The following is a 23,722-nucleotide window of genomic DNA, read 5'->3' as shown; positions in this document are numbered from 1 at the left end:
AATGGAGCTCCCGCCTTGCTTCACTCTCACCACCTCACACTCACCTTGTTGCATCAACTTCACACTATGAAATGTGTGTAGAAATGGCCTCTTTTTATAGGCCAAAAGGGTTGCCCTCTCTTATGAGAGACAGCCATGTGTAGCTACCCTTGTGCGAATAAGTCCAAATCGGACCCTCCAATCCGCCCATGTGTGGCCGCCCTTGAGAGGACAAGTCCGCTTTTGAATTCGGCCACCGGCCACCGGCCATTGACTTCCGACCACCGGCCATTGACTACCGGCCCCCGGCTAACCGACCGGTTGTTTTCCGACCACTTTCCGACTGCCGTCCGGCCATAATATTTCGACGGAAAAAAAAGTCTCGGGGGCCTCCGCCCCCGAGGCCTTTAAAGTTGCTCTGATTCTTGTCCGTGAAAATTTTGGTTTTCGGTGAGTGATTTTCCTTCACACACGATGGCTTCTCCTCATAATGGGGGCATTACAAATGTGCACTTTTACCACAGAAAATTACAAGGGTAAATCAGGCTCCATACTTAACAATCTCCCACTTGGAGACTGATCTCCAAACCAAACCTGTGACTGCTTTCCATTCTGGCTTCTTATCCTTGAATGCCGATTGAAGATGAGCAAAAGCTCAACTTCTCCTTGTTGACCACCTTTGTAAACATGTCTGCAGAATTTTCACTTGTATGCACCTTTCTTAGCTTTAGTTGTCCCTCTTCCAAAAGAGTGCGTATGAAGTGATATCTCACCTCAATGTGCTTTGTCCTTGAATGAAAGGCTGAGTTCTTCGCAAGATGGATAGCGCTTTGGCTATCACTGTACAAGACACAATTGTCTTGTTTGAATCCAAGCTCTTCTAAGAATCTGTGAAGCCACATAATTTCTTTGCTTGCCTCCGTCATTGCTACATACTCTGCTTCCGTGGTAGAAAGTGAAACCACTTTCTGCAGCTTTGAAGCCCAGCTTACTGCTGTGCCTCCAACCGTGAACACATAGCCAGTAGTGCTCCTTCGAGTATCTTTTTCACCTGCCATATCTGCATCAGCATACCCTTTTAGAAAAATATCAGTTCCTCCAAAATACAAAGCATTTGTTGTTGTCCCTTTTAGATACCTAAGTATCCACTTCACAGCTTGCCAATGCTCTTTACCTGGGTTGTCCATGAACCTACTCACAACTCCCACTGCATGTGCAATGTCTGGCCTTGTCCAGACCATAGCATACATTAGAGAACCTACCGCTACAGCATATGGAACTTTAGACATATAGGCTATCTCCTTTTGTGTCTTTGGACACATATCCTTCGTTAGTTTAAAATGACCAGCCAAAGGTGTAGAAACTGGTTTTGCATTTTGCATTGCAAACCTTTCTAGTACCTTCTTGATGTAATCTTCTTGAAATAGCTTTATTGTCTTCTTCGTCCTGTCCCTTGATATTTTCATACCAAGTATCCTCTTTGCAGCACCTAAATCTTTCATTGAAAAAGATTTGGACAGCTCCTCTTTTAGGTCTTTGATGTCCTGCATGTTAGCACTTGCAATCAACATGTCATCAACATACAACATTAGGATGATGAATTTCCCATCTCCCAAATTCTCCGTGTAGACGCAGTGATCCGAGTTGCATCTTGTGAATCCATGATCCAACATCCATCGATCAAACTTCAAGTACCATTGTCTTGATGCTTGCTTTAAACCATACAAGCTCTTCTTTAATCTGCAAACCATTTTCTCCTTACCTTTTACTTCATACCCCTTTGGTTGAAGCATGTAGATTTCCTCCTCTAAGTCACCGTGAGGGAATGCCGTATTTACATCCATTTGCTCGAGATTTAGATCATGAGCAGCCATAAGGCTTAAGACAAGCCTAATTGAGTTCATTTTTACAACAGGAGAAAATATTTCATTGAAGTCAATACCTTTCTTTTGAGAAAAACCTTTTACCACAAGCCTACACTTGTACCTTTTCTTCCCACCTTCTTCTTCCTTTAGCTTGTACACCCATTTGTTTTGAAGTGCCCGCTTACCTTTAGGCAACTCAACCAACTCCCATGTTTGGTTGCGATGTAGTGAGTCCATCTCCACTTGCATGCTCTTCGTCCATTCTTCTTTGGATTCATGTTGCATAGCTTCTTCATATGATTCCGGCTCTCCAGAATCTGAGATCAAGAGATGGTTGAAGGAAGGAACAAACCTTTCTGGAGGTCTACTTGCTCTTGTAGATCTTCGGGGAATAGGTTGAGGCTCCTCATTTGGTTGACGTTGTTGCACATTGTCACCGTTTGCAGTCCTTGAGTCTTCACCGTCCTCAAGCTCCATGTACTCATCACCTGTTTCTTTTGTTTGTTTTCTTTCCAAGTAATCTTTGTACATATTTTGTTCGTTAAAAATTACATCCCTACTCCTTAAGATTTTACCATCTTCAGGATTCCATAGGCGATACCCAAAGTCTTCTTCTCCATAGCCAATGAAGAAACACTTTTTGGACTTTGCATCTAGCTTTGATCTTAGGCTTCTATCTATGTGCATGAAAGCCTCACACCCAAACACTTTGAGAAATGCATAATTCACCGGTTTACCTGTCCATGCCTCTTCTGGAACTCCCCCATCCAATGCCGTTGAGGGTGACCGATTGATTAAGTACACAGACGTACTTACAGCTTCCGCCCAAAGCTCAAGCGGTAGGCCTGCATGTAGCCGCATGCTTCGTGCTCGTTCCATGATTGTCCTGTTCATCCTTTCTGAAATCCCATTTTGTTGAGGTGTCCTTGGGGTTGTCCTTTGCCTCCGAATGCCATTGCTAGCACAAAAGCTTTCAAAAGCTTGGCTGCAATATTCGCCTCCATTGTTGGATCTGAGGCATTTAACCTTGGTACCTGTTTCATTCTCCACAAAGGCTTTCCACCTTTGAAATATGGAAAATACATCGGATTTATTCTTCATGACATAAACCCATGTTTTTCTAGTCGCATCGTCTATGAATGTTACATAGTACAATGAGCCACCAAGTGATGGTGTACTTGCAGGACCCCAAACATCAGAATGAACCAACTCAAGTTTTTTATTTTTTCTTTCATTTCCTGATTTTTTAAATTTTACCCTCTTTTGTTTACCATAAACACAATCTTCACAGAACTCTAAGTCCACTTCTTTCAAACCTGGTAGAAGCTTCTTTGTTTGAAGGATTTGCATTCCTTTGGCACTCATATGCCCAAGTCGGTAGTGCCACACCGCACTGTCAACTTCTGTAGTTGCTGCACAAGCTGAAGGTTGCGTGCTAATAGTACACAAGTAAAGTGTACCGACTTTTTCACCCTTGGCAACCACCAAAGATCCCTTTGAGATCTTCCACCGTTTGTTTCTGAATGCAATGTTGTGACCTTCATCGTCCAATTGTCCTGTAGAGATCAAATTTTTGCGAAGAGAAGGAACATGCCTAACATCTTTAAGCTTCCATTCATTTCCGTTAGCAGTTTTGACAGAAACTGTACCTTTGCCGATAATCTCACAAGCTTCATCATCTCCCAAGTATACATACCCAAAATTACCTTTGGTGTAGTCTTGGAAATGTTGCTTGTGTGGTGTCGCATGGAATGAAGCCACGGAATCTACTATCCAGGAATTAGACACATTGTCTAATGAGAGAATTAGAGCATCTTGCTCTACTTTACCTACCACATTGGCCTCCGATGTTGGCTTGTTGTCTTGAGACTCTGTCTCCTTCTTCTTCTTGGACCAGCAATCCTTCTTGACGTGGCCCTTCTTGCCGCAGTTCCAACATTCAAGAACTGACTTTGTGCGTGACTTGCTCCGCCTTGAGCGATCACGACCCTTTTGGTTTTTGAACCTCTCCTTAAGCCTTCCTCTTGTTTCCACTGATAGTGCAACACTTGATGATTCTCCTGTGCTTCTCCTTCGCATTTCCTCGCTTAGGAGAACACCCACAACATCATCAAACTTAAGAGTATTTGTGCCAGAGATAGAATTACTTACAGCCATCACAAGGCTGTCCCAACTATCCGGTAGAGATGATAGTATAAGGAGAGCTCGCACTTCGTCATCGAAATTGATTTTCACTGATCGAAGTTGACTTATGTTTGTGTTAAAGTCATTTAGGTGTTCTACAACTGAACCATTCTCTGCCATCTTTATATTGACAAGCGCTTCATAAGAAATATCTTATTGGATGCAGATGGTTTCTCGTAGAAGTCGTCAAGTGACTTCATCAAGTCCTCCGTGGTCTTCATCTCCAAAACATTGAAGGCCACCGTTGACGCCAAGCTTAACCGAATTGTTCCCAGTGCCTTTCGATCAAGGACAATCCATGCTTCATCTGCCATTGTTGCGGGCTTCTTCGCAAGACCGCCTAGTGGCAAATAGAGGTCCTTCTGGTAGAGATAGTCTTCAATCTGCATCTTCCAATGTTGGTAGTTTTTGCCGTTGAACTTCTCAATCTTGAGCTTCTCTTCCTCCGCCATAACTCCCACTCAATTCAAGGAATCCTTTCCTCGAGATAATTTAGCTACGAGCAAACCTTGCTCTGATACCAGTTGTTAGGAAATAAGACGTAGCTAAATAGATTATTGAGTAGATTAATTAATGGAGAGAGACAAATTTATATACACGAGATTATAGAGTAGAGAGAGAGAGTACACACGATATACGTGGTTCACCCAATGTGGGCTACGTCCACGGGAAAGCAGCCACTCAATGGCTTTAGTACTTCAAAACAAGAAGTAGTTTACAAAGGGATTATACCCTTAATGGAGCTCCCGCCTTGCTTCACTCTCACCACCTCACACTCACCTTGTTGCATCAACTTCACACTATGAAACGTGTGTAGAAATGGCCTCCTTTTATAGGCCAAAAGGGTTGCCCTCTCTTATGAGAGACAACCATGTGTAGCCGCCCTTGTGCGAATAAGTCCAAATCGGACCCTCCAATCCGCCCATGTGTGGCCGCCCTTGAGAGGACAAGTCCGCTTTTGAATTCGGTCACCGGCCATTGAATTGGGCCACCGGCCACCGGCCATTGACTTCCGACCATCGGCCACCAGCCATTGACTTCCGACCACCGGCTATCGGCCATTGACTACCGGCCACTGGCCAACCGACCGGTTGTTTTTCGACCACTTTCCGGCTCCCGTCCGGCCATAATATTCCGGCGAAAAAAAAAGTCTCGAGGGCCTCTGTCCCCGAGGCCTTTAAAGTTGCCCCTGATTCTTGTCCGTGAAAATTTTGGTTTTCGGTGAGTGATTTTCCTTCACACACGATGGCTTCTCCTCATAATGGGGGCCTTACAAATGTGCACTTTTACCACAGAAAATTACAAGGGTAAATCAAGCTCCATACTTAACAGAAATGTCATTATTTAATGTCAATGTCATTCATGTGAGTCAAGAGTGGAATCTCAAAATATATAATAGAGGTAACATAATAGAGGTAACAGTTCTATATTATCCTTTCAATCATGGTAAAAAGGTGAAAATTCACTATGGCCTACATAAGGCTATTGAGAAGAATTTCATTAGTAAGAGCTTTTTTTTGTGAGAGAGAAAAATAGAAAGTGACAATAGTATTTTGGAATATGTCGTATCACAACAAAATATTATGTTGTTTTTTTAAAATATATAACAATGAATTATTTAGATTACAATATATTTAAAAGCATAAAAAAATAATATTTGACACAATACTCAACGTCCCTCTTTAAAGAGAGAGGCACACAAATCTCAACACCCTCTCACAAAAACCTAAAAAATAATTAAACAAAAGTTTATTATCATTAGCTTGCCATGTGGCACTATTATGCAAGCCTTATCCAATGTTAGAGAGATTCACCCAACATTCAATCCTTTACTAAAGACTACTTATATAGTCCAAAAAGATACGATGGCATGTTGTTATGCTTCTTTTTAGAGAACAAGACAAAACACTCAAATCATACCAAAGGATCATTGTCTTTAGTTAAGGAAAGAGCTAGAATAAACAAGTGAAAGAATCACGATGGCTTTCTAAAATAATTAGAACGTGATAAAATCATTAGGGTGAGTTTAAGTAGAATCGGTGTTCAAGAAAGGATTGCCTCAGCTTAGCCTTGAGCCAGTTGAAAATGGAGACTACCTGGTTGCAAACCATGGTAAAGGGAAGAAAAACTGGTGAAATATATGAGAAAATAGTTCAAAAATCTTGCAAATTTCAAATTTATGCTAGTATTTTCAGTTCGTTTCTTTGTGGGAAGGAAACTCAGTCGCGACGACTGCTTAATAAAAGAGACTTTCCTGAATATTGACTAGAATTAAGTTATAGAATGTAAGAAAAGTCAAGCCATGTGAAGCTGTGAAATGAAATGTGAAATTAAAAAAACTCATCAATATATATGTGTATGCGTGCGTGTATGTATCCATAGAATTTACTAGAATTATGCAAGTCAAGTTTTACTTTAATATTCTAAAACAATAGAATGCAAAAAAAGTCAAGACATGTCAGGATATGAAATGAAAGTGAAATAAATTTAAAGTAAGTCTCCATTATGCACTAAAAACAACGATGAAAGTTTCCCTAACCCAACACAACACTAAGGTTTCTTTTAGAAAGCAAAAAGTCATCATAGTTTGGGACTTAGGGGTCCCGTAAGCCCATAAGGGGGGCCAAGGCATGGGGGTAATTGTTACATGTTACCTCCTTTAAAAACAACACTCTCACAAAGAACAATGAAAATGACCATTCCCTTTGCAATCACACTTAAAAAAAGGCACCTTGCAGCTTTGTGAATCCTCCAATTTTTAATTCATTTAGAACTTTTGGATTTGACCTTAGCATTTTTCCAAGGATGAAAAGGATGAAAGAGAAAGGATTGAGATTAGAAAAATAATAGAAAGTGAGTCATTTGAGCCGAGGTAAATTTGCAATCACTTAAGCTTTGAAAAGGGTGTGACTCCTTAGGGTGAATTTTAAGGATATGGAAAGATCCCAAAGTGCATAACTGATTTTGGTGCCTCAACTACACCTCTTTGATGTGCAGTTAGCCTACCCTCCCCTTTCAAATTACAATAGCAAACATTTTACGTGTGTGCATGAAGTGATGGAGGTAACTCTAACCAAATATTTGATTACCCCCTCCGTGTGAGGGGTACCTTACATTCCAAATTATATCAAAAGGATCGTTACCTTGAGTTAAAACAACATCTTAAATCAAAAAGTCATCAGCAAAGTGATGAAACAGCTTGACAATGTAGTCATGCCAATCTGTGATTCGGAGTTTGACTGGAATGCTTGGAAATGGCCCGAAAGCAGTCTTTTTATGGAAACCCTATTCTAAGGCATTTATCATACAATGATGCACAAGAAGAATTAATCTTTCCCCCTTAACAAGATATGGAAAAACAATGGTGGATGGAGGAAAGGTGGGAGCAAGTAATGGAGAACATGTGGAAGCCAAAGGTTCCGCAACACATAAAGGTATTTATATGGAAGGTAATTTGGGGTGCTCTCCCGACGGGGGTGAAGATTCAGGAGAGAGGGATTGCGACAAATCGATGCTTGGGGTGCAGGTTGGCTAGTGAAGATCTGGCCCACCTATTTATAGAATGCCCAACTATCAAAGGCTTAGCGGGGAAAATATGCAAGTGGGCTCAAAGAACATGGAAAATTGGTTTTTCCAAGACTGATTTATTCCTTGGAGGTAAGAAATCAAGTAGTCCTGCCCTCCTCATCAGCACTCAAATCGTCAAGTACTTCTTCTTAGATAATGTATGGCAGACAAGGAACCGCCGTGTGTTTGAAGGAGGTCCTGAGGTGGCAAGCTTCACATAAATTATACAAGAAAGCAAAGTGCTAATATGGACGCTTGGATGCAAACAAAACTCAGAGGATTGGTATAGGATTACCTATGCCTTGTTGTCAGTGGATGGAATGCTTAGAAAAAGGAAAAATCTTAGCCATTGGAAAACAAAAGATCTCTGAAGAACATGATAATTGACCTTGTGTATCAAGGGTAAAGAGGCGGTTCATCAGGGGTGGCTCCCCAGATAGCCGATGTAATTATGGTTTCTTGATGATGTCATGGCTCGGCACGAACATGGCAAGATCTTGTAATTTTTTGGGATGATCAATATAATTCACTCACAATTGTGAGTTTTGCAACCAAAAAAAAAAAGGACAAACAAAAATCCCTCTCCCCACCTGGCCAACAAAGAGTTCACCTAATTCATAGGTTATGATTATATGCTCAAATTGAAGATTAAAGGTAGGCAAAATAGGAGTCAAGTGTTGTTATGAGGAACAAGAGGTGGGTTGAGAAAGGACATTTAAGAGATCAAGATGACATAAGGGCTATCATGACAAGACTAGGTTACAAACACGCTTAATTCCCAATGAGGAGATTATGAGAAAGGGTAAGAACAAATAGACAGAAAAGGCTATTGTGCTCATGTATATTAGCAATGAGAAATGAAGGCTACTATGCTAGTCTACAAGCATTACCCACCCACATGCTCCTTTTCTATGCGTAGTACCAAATCTTCCAAGATTCCTTGTCCTAAAGTAAATTTCTTGTCTTAAGGGATTTGAATTGTGCCAATTGGGTCCAAATTAGAGAACAATGTGCTAACCATCCCACCGTCACGTGTCTCGGTATGAGCATGGCAGGAAGTTGTATATTGTTTGGTTATAATAATATAAACTACTCACAATTGTGAGTTTTGCCAAAAAAAAAAAAAAGATTTGAAGAGATTCTCCTTATCAGATTGAGCTCAAAAGTTGATTTCTTGCTTTCCTCTCTCCATGGAAAAACGAAGGTCTTCTTCACTTGCTTTTCATACTTTTTTTTCTTTTAATACTTACTAATAGTGAGTGATATATTATGTAACCAAAAGAAGTAGAGAAAGCCCTCCTCACACACCAAGCTAGGGCATCTACCACCAACATTGAAATCCACATTACCATAACCAAGACCATAGACCAGGATCTTTACAAGGAAGCCGTACAGAAAGACATATAAAGCCGAGCTAGACCACCTCCAATGATCAAGTTTTATATTGCTAGCTGTCTAGGACTCCTTTGGCTCAGCGTCGGCACTTGCAATAAATCTGCCAAGAATCTCTAAATTTCATATATTGCAAGTTTTCATCAACCCATTTTATTGAAAAAGAAAGCTTCTCTTGTGGTGCGAACATGCGCCGTTCAGCAAGTTCGTTCAAAAAACGCAGATGTGGCACTTGAGGGCACGCCACGGTTGTTTGTATCGAAATAAAGACGCCCCCCCCTCCCCCCCCCCCCCCCCAAAAAAAAAAAAGAAACTCACAATGAAATGAACGTGTAGATATTCAACTAGCGAAAAGAGCACAGAAGGAAGCACAAGCCTACAAAAGTTGCACATTGCTGAGGTGGATGATTGTGAATCATTAGCCGAGTTGCAAGAAATTTATCATCATGTCCTTTCCACCAACATTGCTCTACGATTGTCATCCTTGTGTACAAGCAGGTGGTAGTTGAGGCAACGTTCACTGACAAGTTGAGGTCCAACAAGCGCGTCCATGTGCGTACTATATCTAGGGTAAAGGAGCCAGATTAGAGACACTCAAAGAAAAAACTGTAATTTTGGGCGGGATTTTGTAAATTTGGTCAGATTTGAATTTTGAAAATTGCATGAGATTCCTCATGCAAAGGCGGATTAGGTAATACCAAGATTGATATTTTTTAAATTTAATTTGCGCAATCAATTTGAGAAAGTTTAAATTTTGAGGTCTTTTAGGGGTATTAGACACCCATGGCCCACTAGTGGGACAATTTTCAGCGAAACACAAGTTGACACATAAGCAAGATTTCTAGTATATTTCAATTTTTTGTCTCTAAATTGGGGCGTGTATGACTTTCAAAAGGCACATGTGTTACGATTGGCTCTTTACCCTAATGCCCAAGATCTTTTCCGCTCCATTTTTCTTTTCGACCCAAAAAAAAAAAAAATCACCTAAGATTCTACGTAATTAAATGAGTGCTTCAAAAGCGTACGCACAATATTAATATCAGCAATGGAGAGGCTAAAGTATTTAAGCATAAACATCAATGCATCATAAACCAAAATACAATACTTCCCAGGGTTTTTTTTTCCCGAACGTGAACGTTTTACCAATTTTGGATAGTTTGGCTCGTTTCAAAAGACATAATAAGCAACCAATCATCATAAAGAAATTTTAGAGACCAAAATAAAGGTTCCCTACCTAAACTAGTAGTAGGTGGGTCCAATTATTTTTTGGGTCGAATTAGAGGGTATCGTAGAAGAATTTAGAAAAATGCTTTGGATCTAGTCCTGAAATCTTAGAATCTTCTAAGAAGATGCTCTTCAAACATACCATTAGCATTAGCATTGGATATACCTTTTCAATCTAAAATATTTGGTGAGATTTGCATATCCCATGGAATTTAGAATGTTTTGTTAATTAAGGCAGCGTTCTCACATGGCACGTGTACATTTCTAGGATTGTTTGGATACTAGTAGGTCTGGTAGTGTGTCCTCCACAACATGCCTAAGGGTTGGTTCAGACTGGGCAATGGTAGCAACATGCTGTCAGTCTTGCCTACACCCTCCCAATTCAGAGATAAGTGGAGGAAATCATGTAGCCAATAGACAAGTTGCTTGTTTGACATAACATTCTCTAATTTGTGAGCTATCTTAAGTGGTTGAGCATTCTCACGGGAGTCCTTGTTTACTCAAAGGGGTAGCCCGCCTAGCGCTTAGTGGGCCCAGAGGTTCTCTTCATTGTTGTTGCCCCAATCATGGGTCGCCACAGCAACCATACGTCCTTGTTTCTCTCCCTGCCATACTAGTAGGTTTGGTAGTGTGTCCTCCACAACATGCCTAAGGGTGGGTTCAGACTAGGCAATGGTAGCAATGTGCTCTTAGTCTTGCCTATCCCCTCCCAGTTCACACATAAGTGGAGGAAATCTTGTCGCCAATAGACAAGTTGCTTGTTTGACATAACCTTCTCTGATTTGCGAGCTATCTTAAGTGGTTGAGCGTTCTCACGGGAGTCTTTGTTTATCAAGGGGGGTAACCTACGAGGCGCTTAGTGGGCCCAGAGATTCTCTTCACTGTTGTTGCCCCAATCATGGATCACCAGATCAACCATACATCCATGTTTCTCTCCCTGCCATTGCCTAGTGTGAACCTAGCTTAAATTTAATGTAGCACTTCTTTAATAAGGCCTCTAAGTCAAGCTAAGGCAACTTGGCTCATCTCTTTTATTTGGTGTCAGTGTGCATGGGCTAATAGGACATACAACAGTGTTCCAAGGGAACAAATCGGCATTCATCAGCATTCAAATGTACGGTCTCTACAAGTAGATACTCGTGCTAGCGATCATTGCTTCAAAAATACCATATTCTTGGCCTTGATGTTTAAGGTGACTAATGAGGCAATCGGGATTTATGTCAAAAAAATTGTATTGACATGTAGTTATAACTAAAATACCCAAATTTTGACCTTGAAAGTGAAGTTTCAATGATATTACAACCAAGTTTTTCATTTTCAATCGGAAAATTAGTAGTGATGTGCATGGGCCTGAAGCTAGCCAAAAGGCGTGAACGTGTGAAAAGGGCCTACTGGGAATACATTGTGGTCTCTTCCTCGGGGCCGTTGTTCATTTTTAAAAAAGAGCACTTGAAGCCCTTACATTCTCCATTGTAGCTCGCTAGCTATGGAGGAAGCGCGCTACCAGGCGAGCTCGGCTGCTGGTAAGGCCGAGTTACCCCCTCTCTCAGAGAGATGGAGGGAGATTCAGGGCCTCCATCACTGGGAAGGCCTCCTCCAGCCTTTGGATTTGGAGCTCCGCCGCAACATCATCCGCTACGGCGAGTTCAACCAGGCCATCTACGATGCCTTCGATTCCGAGACACACTCCAAGTATGTGGGCAGCTCCAAGTACAGTAAAGAAGAGCTCTTTCAGAAGGTGGGTCTCCAGCCTGATGATGAAGAGGATATCTGGGGATACCAAGTGAGCCGATATCTCTATGCTACCGCAACATCACACATCCTTGGTCGCTTCTTCCTCAGCTCACGGTCCAAAGAGGCCTGGTCTAAAGAGTCTAATTGGATCGGTTATGTTGCCATCGCCACAGACAAGGGCAAGGAATGGCTCGGTAGACGCGACATCGTGATTGTGTGGAGAGGCACGCTGCGTCTTTTTGAATGGATCGACGACTTCCATGTGCAGAAGAGCAATGTGGAAGATTTCCTTCCTCCAGACGATGATGATGATGAAAATCACTGGTATGACAGCTTGAAAGAAATGGCTGGTGACCAAAAGCAAGGTCTGTTCGACTTTCACAAGGACGATGTGACCGATCTGCTGCCTCCAGAGGAGAAGAGGAAGGATGAGCATCATTGGTATGACATGCTGCTGAAGAGAGGTGAGCCACAGCCTCGTGTTGAAAAGGGTTGGCTCCTCATCTACACATCCAGTGATACGAGGTCACACTACACACAGGAGAGTGCTCGGGAGCAGGTACTCAATGAGCTCAAGTACTTGCTTAAGAAGTATGAGGATGAGGATGTGAGCATCACAGTGATTGGGCATAGCTTGGGTGCATCGCTAGCGGTGTTGAATGCATATGACATAGCTGAAAATGGATTGAATTTGAGGGAAGGCCGGGAGCCTGTGCTAGTGAGTGCGGTCGTGTTTGGGTGCCCGCTTGTGGGTGATGCTGCATTCAAGAAACGGTGTAAGGAGCTTGATGGGCTGAGAATTCTGAGGGTAAAGAACAGGAATGATCTGATTGCACTATATCCACCCACATTGATGGGATATCGAGAGGTGGGAGAGGAATTGCTGGTGGATCATCGCAAATCACCGTTTGTCAATCAAAAGTCGCGCACCATTGGTGATTGGCACAACTTGGAGGCACATTTGCACCTAGTGGCAGGTACGCATGGACCAGATCGCCCATTTCGGCTTGTTGTAGACCGTGATCCTGCCCTCATCAACAAATCTTGCAACTTTCTCAGCTCAGAGCTTCGCATTCCTGCCTCTTGGTGGCAAGACAGATTTAAGGGTCTCATCAAAGACCCCGTCACGAACACATGGCACCTGCCAGATCGCGATGTGCACCGCGTGCCCCAGCCGGAAACCATGCGTGAGCTCTAGGAGGCTCGCCAGCATTGTTGTATGAGTATGTGAGATCTCTCTCTGAGCTAGCATTGTTGTATGAGTATGTGAGATCTCTCTCTGAGCTAGCATTGTTGTATGAGTATGTGAGATCTCTCTCTGAGCTAGCATTGTTGTATGAGTATGTGAGATCTCTCTATCAGCTCCTCTACAACTATTGCCAACTTGTTGTTGTGTGGTTTTGTGTTTCCATTTTTTGTGACCAATGCAAGAAGACATGTGCATTAAACATTGAGGTTGTCATGTCTACTCTAGTTCTGTGTTTGTTTTGTAACTTAGTTTCAATGTGTACAAGCTCCCATGTTTTCATTTGTATGCCATTAGGGTTTCTTCTTTGCAAAATGTCGTATGTCTTGATTCATCGACACACACATCCATACTTGCCAAGGTTTGAGGAAGTTGGAAATACATGAAGTGACACACACCTTGCCCTTTGTTGGCAGATTGAAGCCTCGAGGGATTCCCCTAGATGGAAGCCTTTTTTCTAATTAATCATGGTATGCTAAGTGAAAGTCTCAATTTCTAGTGAGAGAAAAGACAATGAATTGAGCTCAACCATAATGAGGGGGAGGTGTACGTTGCTCATTACATAACAATTGACTATTGTGGTTCTTTGTGGCCATGTGGTTTAATTTCACTCTAAACCACTTTTTAAAAAAAGTTCATGGGTATCTTGCTTGGTCGGTTTGATTGTTAACCCTTTTCTTCTCTACTTTTGGAAGTGAACCATGTCCAGCTACAATCCCTTGACCATAATACTAATGGATGTTAGAAGTCCAACATTAGTGAATGTGACATCCACCAATCAAGCTTTTGAGTTACTTTGTGCTTCTTTACAAGCTTAATACAACTTGGTCTTCATGCAAGCTTGATTGAAAGACTCCTCAAACTTAGACTAAGTTCTAAGAATCATCATAACTATACGGGACACATTGTATGTATAGCCAACACCTTGTTGTAGAAAATCATCGGGGACAAACTTCTCAGAGGTTGGCCATTTAGACATGCAAGTTTAAATTGTTTAGAACCAAAACCTTAAGGTGTGGGAGACCTTTGGTCTAATCGATATTTCCTTCCTTCATGATAGTTGGCACTTTACCCAACTCATCCTGACCAAGAGTAGCCTTTTCCACATGGTACACAATCAACAACTCAATTGACACTCTTTAATAGCCAAACTCCACAACTCCCATTGTTTCAAAGCTGCCTCATGGTGCATTGACTAGGGTCACATTAAAGATTTGAAGCTTCTAGTGATTAGAACAATAAGACAAATGCTATTAGCTAGAGCAATGAATTCAATGAGCATCATCAATTTTGCAATACCATGTAATTAACAATTTTGCAATACCATGTACGAAGCTTTGAGAAAGTCAACAAGAGCATGCTCCAAAATCATGTAAGAAACCATGAGGGACAACAAAGGAGGCCAATTATCCTAGTTTTGTCATCACATATGCCTGCTTAAATAAAAAATCTCCCAAATTGGTCTGGCCGCTTGCATTAAGTGTTGACGAACTAAAAAGGAATTGGAAGCACCAAGATTTGTACATTAATCATACGAAAGTGTGCCTCCGTGGTCAAAATGAATAAAGTTGTGAGATTTCTCTCTAGTATGCTCATAAATGTCCCTATTTGAGCTATAATTCATTGGAATTGCCATGTTGAGTTTAATTACGCCACAAGATACTTGAAACATTCAAAAACCAATAGTAAACTTTATGACGATTTCATCATGTTTTATCGAGATCAAAGTGGCCTAGAAATGACTCCAAACTGCTAAGATGCAAGCTGACAAGAATAGCAATGAAATCTTAGAAATTTTTGAAAACATTCAACATTAAAGATCATAAGATGAATTTTTTATTATTTTAGCATGCTTTTGCATGATCAAAATGGGGATAGAAAACACCTCAGAACGGTATTTTTTACATCCATGGTTTCGAATGTGGTTAGATGTTAAGTAGAAGTGGGTATTACACTCAAGTTGACAGAGCTACATAAGAAAACACCCAACAAGGAGGAGTTGAAACTTGTCCTATTTGCATGAAAAAGGAGTGGAAATGGTAAAAAATAGTCAAAAAAAAACATGCATTTTCTATTTTGAGGAATCTCAAATAAGTGTCATAGGTTTACATCTCTTTCTCAAGAGAGAGATTGTCTTAAGGTAGGCAAAAAGATTTTTAAAGATTATGAAAAGCATTTCTTTAATTTCAATGCAATAATTGATCATTGCCACAAGTGCAATTAAGGTGAAGCCAAAAAGCTTTTTTGTGAATTGCCATTGGAAAACCAATCCATCAAGGGACCCATTGACGCTCAACGCTAAAAAGAAAAATTTAAAAAAATCTTCCAAAAACCATATATGATAAATTTTAGAGGTAAATTGACTATATTTGAAAGTTTTTACACTAAATTTCATGTTTTCTCACCTTCAAAATTAAAATTTAGAGATCAATTTTAGAATTCGTAGGTGGATCAAACTAAAACATAGGTTCTTCTTTTAGCATTGCTTTCACATGAAAAGGTATGTCCAATCAATGTAGGGAATAATTTTTTTTTAATGAAATGGGCACATATGAGGCTTTTAACTGAGAAGACTCGTTTACAAACTAAATAGGTCAATACTTCACGTCAAATGTATGCCTAACTCCCTTCATCACTGAAGCTTGTTTTAGAAACCCGAAAACAAGCAACTCTAAAAGAGAGTGGAGGTCCTCTGTGCATTAAACTAGAGAAGGGAGGGCATATGCATCAATCATGACCAGAACATGCATCTATTCTTGAATGACCGACTCATTGTCATGGAATTCTTGATAACCAGACTTCTAGATCACGAGGGGGTCGGGCACAGTGCTCAAGAAAAGTGTCTCTCAACTTACCCGTGTACCGGTTAGAAATTCAAGTCCATCGGCTGAGAGGAAAGTGGAAAGGAAAAATACCGCTCAGATCTTATTACAAAATAGTGAAAATATAGCCAAAAATATAGTTTAATTTGCAAAATTTGGAATTGGCTTAAAGAGATTTGTGTATGTTTGAGACGAAGGTTTCTAATGTGCCAAACTCCACTACCTAAAAGATATCAGCATGGCAGAAGTCTTACCTCCCCGGAATTTCTACATAACCAGCAACCAGAGGACAAGCAATACACCACATGAGCAAAACTCCATACATTTTATTTGAATTGATAATAAGACATTTTATACAGCTCACTTTGACCCATATCTTGCAAATCTTTGCACAGCTGATCAAAGGCTTAATCAGAAACAACCTTTGGCCTCAAGCCATCAATTTGGCATCGCATCAGTAAACATGTAAGTACTTCACTTCTTATCATCATTGAACCAAAAAACGACATGCTCTACAGCTTTCATGGTGGTTAAGAAGGTAATTCAACCGCGTGCTCACCATTGTGACAAAATGACTTTAACTTAACATAAGATTATACAGAAGGGACTTATATAGGCACGCAACACACAGGAACAAGATGCTCTCAAATCTCTGTCATTCGGTGGCCATTACATGTCAAAAAGCCAGTATAGCACCAAAAAATCGACAGCTACCATGAACACGTTGATGCAAGGGGGCCTTTCGATCCAACGTGCGAAGCATGACTGAAGCAAAAAGTGAGATGCCGAAGACGGTCGCAGACAGGCAATATACAGGTACAAGATGCTCTCCAATATCTGTCATTCAGTGGCTATTACACGCTGAAAAGACAGTAGAACACCAAGGGTGTATAGAATTTGCCTTTGCAAAATCTGGTCCTTTTTCTACCAGCAGTAGTAAAGTATTAACTTAGAAACTACAATTCTCCACATGCTAACAAGAATGTAAGACCACCTGTTTCTTTTTCTCAAGATGCTGCTTCATCAACGCTAGCCTTGCTGTCTCAAATGCAAAGTAGCCAAGTGCTGAAAAGCATGCACTGTAGAGTATACGGGGCACCAACCCCTTAGTTAGGCCCATCCATCCTTCCTCTAACCAGATCTTCCTTAATGTAGAGGTAATTCCTCTGTATGTAGATGCAGCTATTATTGCCTGAAGCTCAGCTGTTGCCATGGAGTTTGTTGGCGAGGCATGTCCCGCCTTAGCTATAGCCTCGGTCATTTAGCGTGTCTTTACAACATCAAGCGTAGTCAAAGCAGATGAAATTACTCCAGCTAAGGAGCCTGACAACACACTTTGCCAAGGATCCAAGGAGCATTTCCCGCTTCTCTTCAGTCATGCAGACTTCAGGTATTCAAACGAAGAAAAGCTTGGTACACTTGCAGGAAGGTTCCAAACAAGCGCTGCAGTGTATCTGTGTACAATCCTTTCAAACCTCCCTTTTCAATAATTTTTACAAAGACCTTCCATGACCTTTTTAGCCCTGCTTGCATCCTTTGTGTGATTAGCTCCTTGGGCACCGAAATTGCAGAGGCAATGTTACCAAAAGCAACAGCGATCGGCGGCACCACAACAGCAAGAAAGCTTGGCACTTGCATGAGCAAAGCTTTTCCAAGTTCACATGTGCCAAAGTACACGCCCCATGAGAAGATTGAGCCCACCAATATGGCTGATATGCTACTGTAGAAACCTAACATTCCTTGATTATTGAAAGTTTTCACTACAATATCAAGTGGACCAGAATACAAATTTGATGCACCTCCTGTCTGAAGTTTGGTCTTGATAGTGTCCATTGGATAAAGGCAAGTGTATTTAATCACACCTGCGATCCCTCCAGCACTGACTCCTATCTGGGCCCTTTTCAGAATGGAGATCTTTCTCATCATTGCCTTTGCCTGCATCAAAAGAAAGCGCAATATAGAGCACTGAAAGATTAACAAATAGCCACACATTTAACGAACATTAGGAATCTGAATTCCCACCTCTCCAAATCATGAGGTGTCATCCTTAAATTCTAGAGTGGTCGTGGCATTTCTCACACTTAATGGGCAACCCGTAGAGTTGCAGTACCTATGAGGAATAGCAGAAATCTTACCTCCCCGAACTTTCTAGGTAACAAGCAACCAGAGAACAAGGAAATCAACCATAACCAATACACCACACGAGCAAGACTCCACTAAAAATCAGCAGCATGTAGTGACATTTTCTTCTAATTGATAATAAACCATTTAATACAGCTGGCTTAGACCCATATCTTGCAAATCTTTGCACAGCTGATCAAAGGCTTAATCAGAAACAACCTTTGGCCTCAAGCCATCAATTTGACATTGCATCAGTAAGCATAAAGTACTTCATTTCTTATCATCAATGAACCAAAAAACGACATGCTCTACAGCTTTCATGGTGATAAAGAAGGTAATTCAACCACGTGCTCACCAATGTGACAAAATGACTTTAACTTAACAAAAGATTATAAAGAAGGGACTTATATAGGCACACAATACACAGGAACAAGATGCTCTCAAATCTCTGTCATTCGGTGGCAATTACATGTTGAAAAGCCAGTATAGCACCAAAAAATTGACAGCTACCATGAACACGTTGATGCAAAGGCGACCTTTCAACCACGTGCTCACCAACGTGAGAAGTATGACAAGCATAAAGTGAGATGCCGAAGAACGGTCGCAGATAGGTAATATACAGGTACAAGATGCTCTCAAACATCTGTCATTCAGTGGCTATTACACGCTGAAAAGAAAGTATAACACCAAGGGTGTAAAGAATTTGCCTTTGCAAAATCTGGTCCTTTTTCTACCAGCAGTAGTTAAAAGTACTAACTCAGAACTACAATTATCCACATGCTAACAAGAATGTAAGACCGCCTGTTTCTTTTTTTCAAGGTGCTGCTTCACCAACGCTAGCCTTGCTGTCTCAAATGCAAAGTAGCCTAGTGCTGAAAAGCATGCACTGTAAAGTATACGGGGCACCAACCCCTTAGTTAGGCCCATCCATCCTTCCTCTAACCAGATCTTCCTTAATGTAGAGGTAATTCCTTTGTATGTAGATGCAGCTATTTTTGCCTGAAGCTCAGCTGTTGCCATGGAGTTTGTTAGCGAGGCATGGCTCACCTTAGCTCTAGCCTGGGTCATTAAGCGTGTCTTTACAACATCAAGCGGAGTAGTCAAAGCAGATGAAATTACTCCAGCTAAGGCGCCTGACAACACACTTTGCCAAGGATCCAAGTGGCTTTTCCCGCTTCTCTTCACCCATGCAGACTTCAGGTACTCAAACGAAGAAAAGCTTAGGACACTTGCAGGAAGGTTACGAACAAGCGCTGCAGAGTATCCCGTGTACAATCCTTTCAAACCTTCCTTTTCAATAATTTTTGCAAAGACCTCCCATGACCTTCCTTTTGCCCCGGCTTGCATCCTTTGTGTGATTAGCTCCTTGGGAACCAAAATTGCAGAGGAGGCAATGTTACCAAAAGCACCAGCAATGGGCGGCACAACAAATGCAGGAAAGCTTGGCACTTGCATGAGCAAAGCTTTTCCAAGTTCACATGTGCCAAAGTACACGCCCGATGAGAACATTGAGCCCACCAACACAGCTGATATGCCACTATAGAACCCTAAGATTCCTTGATTCTTGAAAGTCTTCACTACAACATCAAGTGGACCAGAATACAAATTTGATGCGCCTCGTGTCTGAAGTTTGGTCTTGATGGTGTCTAATGGATGAAGGCAAGTGTAGGTAATCACACCTGCGATCCCTCCAGCACCGGCTCCTATCTGGGCCCTTTCTAGAATGGAGATCTCTTTCATCATTACCTTTGCCTGCATCAAAAGAAAGCGCAATATAGAGCACTGAAGATTTAACAAATAGCCACATGTTTAAAACGACCAATGACACTGATGAAGCTTCTCTAGACTTTAAAGTAAACAGCACTGCTATTTATCAAGGCGAACATGTAACAATGCAGCTCTACTAGTCGGAGGTACATACATAAATACAAACAGGCATACACAAGTGGTGATTACATGCATTGATGCATCCACCAAAGTAGACCATTTTGCAGCAAACCATAAAAAATTATACCTACATGAATCCAGGATAAGCCCACATTCACCTTTAAAAGGAAAGTGTAAGATATAAACTCATGGTAGTCATCCTGAAGATAAATATGACCAATCAGCTCCATCATTCATAGTTCTATTGACAAAATACTACCACATGGACATTGTAAAAACCACAAAACAATTGTATAAGATGAAATACTTTGCTAATCATGTTTGGTTCCCTACTAGAAGTATGGAAAACATCCCTACAGTGCAGTATTGACTAAATACTATGACATCCCCACTGACGTTGTAAAAACCACAAAACAATTGCAGTACAAGAAATTACACCTCCAGACTCCAAAACTTGACTTCTAAAATAAAACGAAGTCCCAATTACAACCCTAAAACATAACGAACTCGGGTAATTGTGTTCGGTCTAAAGTATCTTTGGAAGTATAGATGAGCTAGACCCGACAATCCAACTAAAAGAAAGAATTTGAAGGCCAGCAAAAAAAAAGAGACAGTTTATACACTACAAAGCCCATTGCACTGACCTGGGCACTAGCCAGAGCAGCCTTTTCAATCCACCCATGGCCGGAGGGTTCGCTCGCTTGCCTGCTCAACGGTAAAGTGCAAGAGAGATCGCTGAACGATTGTGGCCCACAAGTTGGCTCACTAGTTTTAGGCAGTAATCCTGATACCTCAGAGTCTGGATCGTGTGCATGCCTCGTTTTGCAAGACAACACGGCCTCCTTGAGAATTGGGATGCTAGATCCCACTGATCTGGATTGAATCTCGTCAAAGGCCAAGAAGGCAGCACCTAGATGAGCTGGGTCTGCAGTTTTGCGACCTCTGACTTTTTTTTTGCTCCTACTGCTCTTGCTGCCTTGTCGCTTCTCCAGCTGCTGCAGAAGATTGAAGGCGAAAGAAGAGGGGGAGGAGGAAGAGGAGGCTTCATAACCTGGGCTGAGACCCACATTTTGAAAGGACCAGGAAAGCCCATCTGCGCTCTCATTTCCACTCTTCACTAGCGTCGCCATACTCGTCTGCAAACCCTCGGCCAATGCATATCTCCATGTCTTCCCACCCCCATCCTCCATACTTCACGTACATTTACAACTTCAGACAAAGAACTGACCAATGATAACCAGGCAATCGATTTGAAGGCACGTTTCAGCCCTAGGAACACAAAAGCTACCACGTGTGGTTTACCAACTTTTCAATCTCATTTTACATTCATGTGACGTGTAAGGCGAACGGTGGGTAAATCTCAGCTCACCTACAAATTTTCAGATTTGCTTTTGAAAATTCCTTACGCACCCCAATATTTCTCGTCATAAATTCCCAAAATGCCCTTCAAATTTTCTGAAATTCCCAAGTTATAAGATTAAATTTCTTTAAAGATGGAAAACATTGTAGCTTTTCATAAGAAGACTGATTGTCTATCAATACAAGATGATAAAACTAGAATTTGAGTTGGTTATGTAGGCTTTGGAGATGAATTGCTGCATTAATTTTAGACATAATTGCCTTTCTTGCGCGGTAATTTGTGACAAATTACATGCTTAAGACTCAAAAAACGGATCTAAATTGTCAAAAACTTGAACAATCCATCCAACACAGATACAAGGGTATTTTGGGAATTTTTGAAATTTGAGGGGTATTTTGGTAAATTTTCCTTTTTTTCCCCATACTTTTTGGAAACCAGTTAGAAAAGGGATCGGTAAGGTTTTGTGAGTGTAAGAAGAGTGAGTAGAGGTCAATCACCTTTCCAAAATATAAGGGTAGGATTCTTTTAAGGGTTAATTAAAAAGCCATCCTCGGGGTGTGTGTGTGTGTGTATACAAGCTCACGCGACCCGTCTCTGACGGGTCTCGTTCACTCTTACCAAGGGATCATTCCTATACAGTTTGTCAAGCTCACTCATCTGAGTATGTGTGTATGTACCCACGTCTCTCGTGGATCTTGCTTGCTTTTACCAATAGGCCAATCCTATATAGTTTTTCAAGTTCAAACATGTAAGTATGTGTGTACATAACTATGTGTGTATATAAATATATTTGTGTATGTGTGTGTCTATCACATTCTCTCTTTTTCTTCCTTGTTGGCATCCCTCACCACACCACCTCTCTCTCTCTCTCTCTCTCTCTCTCTCTCTCTTTGTGCGAAAGAGAGAGAGAGAGAGAGAGAGAGAGAGAGAGAGAGAGAGAGACTATGGAAAACCAAAGTAATGAAAGCTCTTTGCTATTGTTTAGAGCGGTGGTGTGTATGAGAAAGAGTTACATTTGAGCCACCCCCCAACCCTTCTCTCTCTCTCTCTCTCTCTCTCTTTAACATGGACATGGTAAATCAAGAGTATACCAAAGTTCACTCACAAAAAATAGAACTCAATGAAGTCAAACTTTACAACATCTTGCACTATAATATCATAATCTATGTAATTGAACCATAATTAATAGTTTTCTTCAAACCATAATTAAAATAAAGCAAAGAGTTTGTTTGGAGAGAGGTATAGGGAAAGAAGAGTACATTCTAAGATGTGTGTCAAGCTACATAAATTCGAACACTCAATGTATGCCAAGCTACATAAATGACCATCATCATCACTAAAATGAGATCATGGAAGCATGACTTGGTGTCCGCACTATCCAAGGTCCAATGTGATTCACACTTCGCCCAAGGCTTCGAAGAGGGCGACCCAACATATACATCTCTATCCTCCACCCAGGACAACTGTCACCATATGAATACCGTATATTAAGTGGGAGTTGGTCCCCCACCTCTTGAATACTCACATAGGCATGGTCATTATCATGGTCAATATTAACTCTAATGTGATAATATCCTTGCAAGCCATCAATATGATGGTAAACACCCAACAAAATATACCGTCGATAATAATGCTTCCTGTTTACAGAACATACTCAATATTAAATCATAAACTACATAACAAAAAAATATAAACCATTTTCAATAAATCTCATTTTATCGTACCGAACAACTTCAAAGTCTTAAATGATGCAAACAATTTCATCAGCATGTAAAGGCCCTCTTCAAAATCGTGGATCTATAACACACTTATGTAACTCATGTGAACTTTTTTGTGAAATAGTTGATTATCATAGACAAAATAGTTAGTTACCATAGAGAAATACATCGATTGGGGTTACATTGACTTAGCTCAACATTTTCTAACTCCTTATTCTCCCGATCTCAACTAAGGCACTCACCAATAGAGAAACATATCGATTGGGGTTCCATTGACTCAGCTCAACATTTTCTGACTCCTTATTCTCTCGATCTCAACTAAGGCACTCACCAATCTCTTCAATTGGGACACAAAGATTGGCAACAAAGGACCCTCTATTTAAAAGGGGGCTTATATCTATTACTATCATTCAGTTTCTATATATGGAGTCTACTCTCTCCCTCTCCCACATAGAAAAAACTCACAAGGGGAGAGAGAGAGAGAGAGAGAGAGAGAGAGAGAGAGAGAGAAATGAAATGTTATATTAAACGTCTCAAAAGGCCAAAATGATCTATGAGACCAAATTGATACAATCCTTGCGGATCTAATCCAATGTCTAGGTACAAAAATAAAATGAAGAAAG

General features: G+C 41.0%; 1 protein-coding gene and 1 pseudogene across 1 annotated transcript; one reads left to right on the top strand and one right to left on the bottom strand.

Annotated features, from left to right (window-relative positions):
- Window positions 1-11,643: 11,643 nt before the first annotated feature.
- LOC147437877 (phospholipase A1-II 1 pseudogene) lies at window positions 11,644-13,402 on the top strand (annotated as a pseudogene).
- Window positions 13,403-16,663: 3,261 nt separating this feature from the next.
- On the bottom strand, window positions 16,664-21,269 carry LOC147437876 (protein MITOFERRINLIKE 1, chloroplastic-like). Its single transcript, XM_086487304.1, has 3 exons — window positions 20,666-21,269; window positions 18,933-19,886; window positions 16,664-17,948 (listed from the first exon to the last, which is right to left on the bottom strand). The coding sequence occupies exons 1-3, from the start codon at window positions 21,209-21,211 to the stop codon at window positions 17,400-17,402; spliced, it is 2,049 nt and encodes a 682-aa protein (XP_086343430.1). The 5' UTR covers window positions 21,212-21,269; the 3' UTR covers window positions 16,664-17,399.
- Window positions 21,270-23,722: the final 2,453 nt, after the last annotated feature.

This window comes from Adiantum capillus-veneris, chromosome 17 (genome assembly GCF_014529385.1).
Source record: "Adiantum capillus-veneris isolate H3 chromosome 17, ASM1452938v2, whole genome shotgun sequence".
Taxonomy (NCBI): domain Eukaryota; kingdom Viridiplantae; phylum Streptophyta; class Polypodiopsida; order Polypodiales; family Pteridaceae; genus Adiantum; species Adiantum capillus-veneris.
Note: the sequence above shows the minus strand (reverse complement) of the source record. Positions and strands in the feature narration are given on the sequence as shown.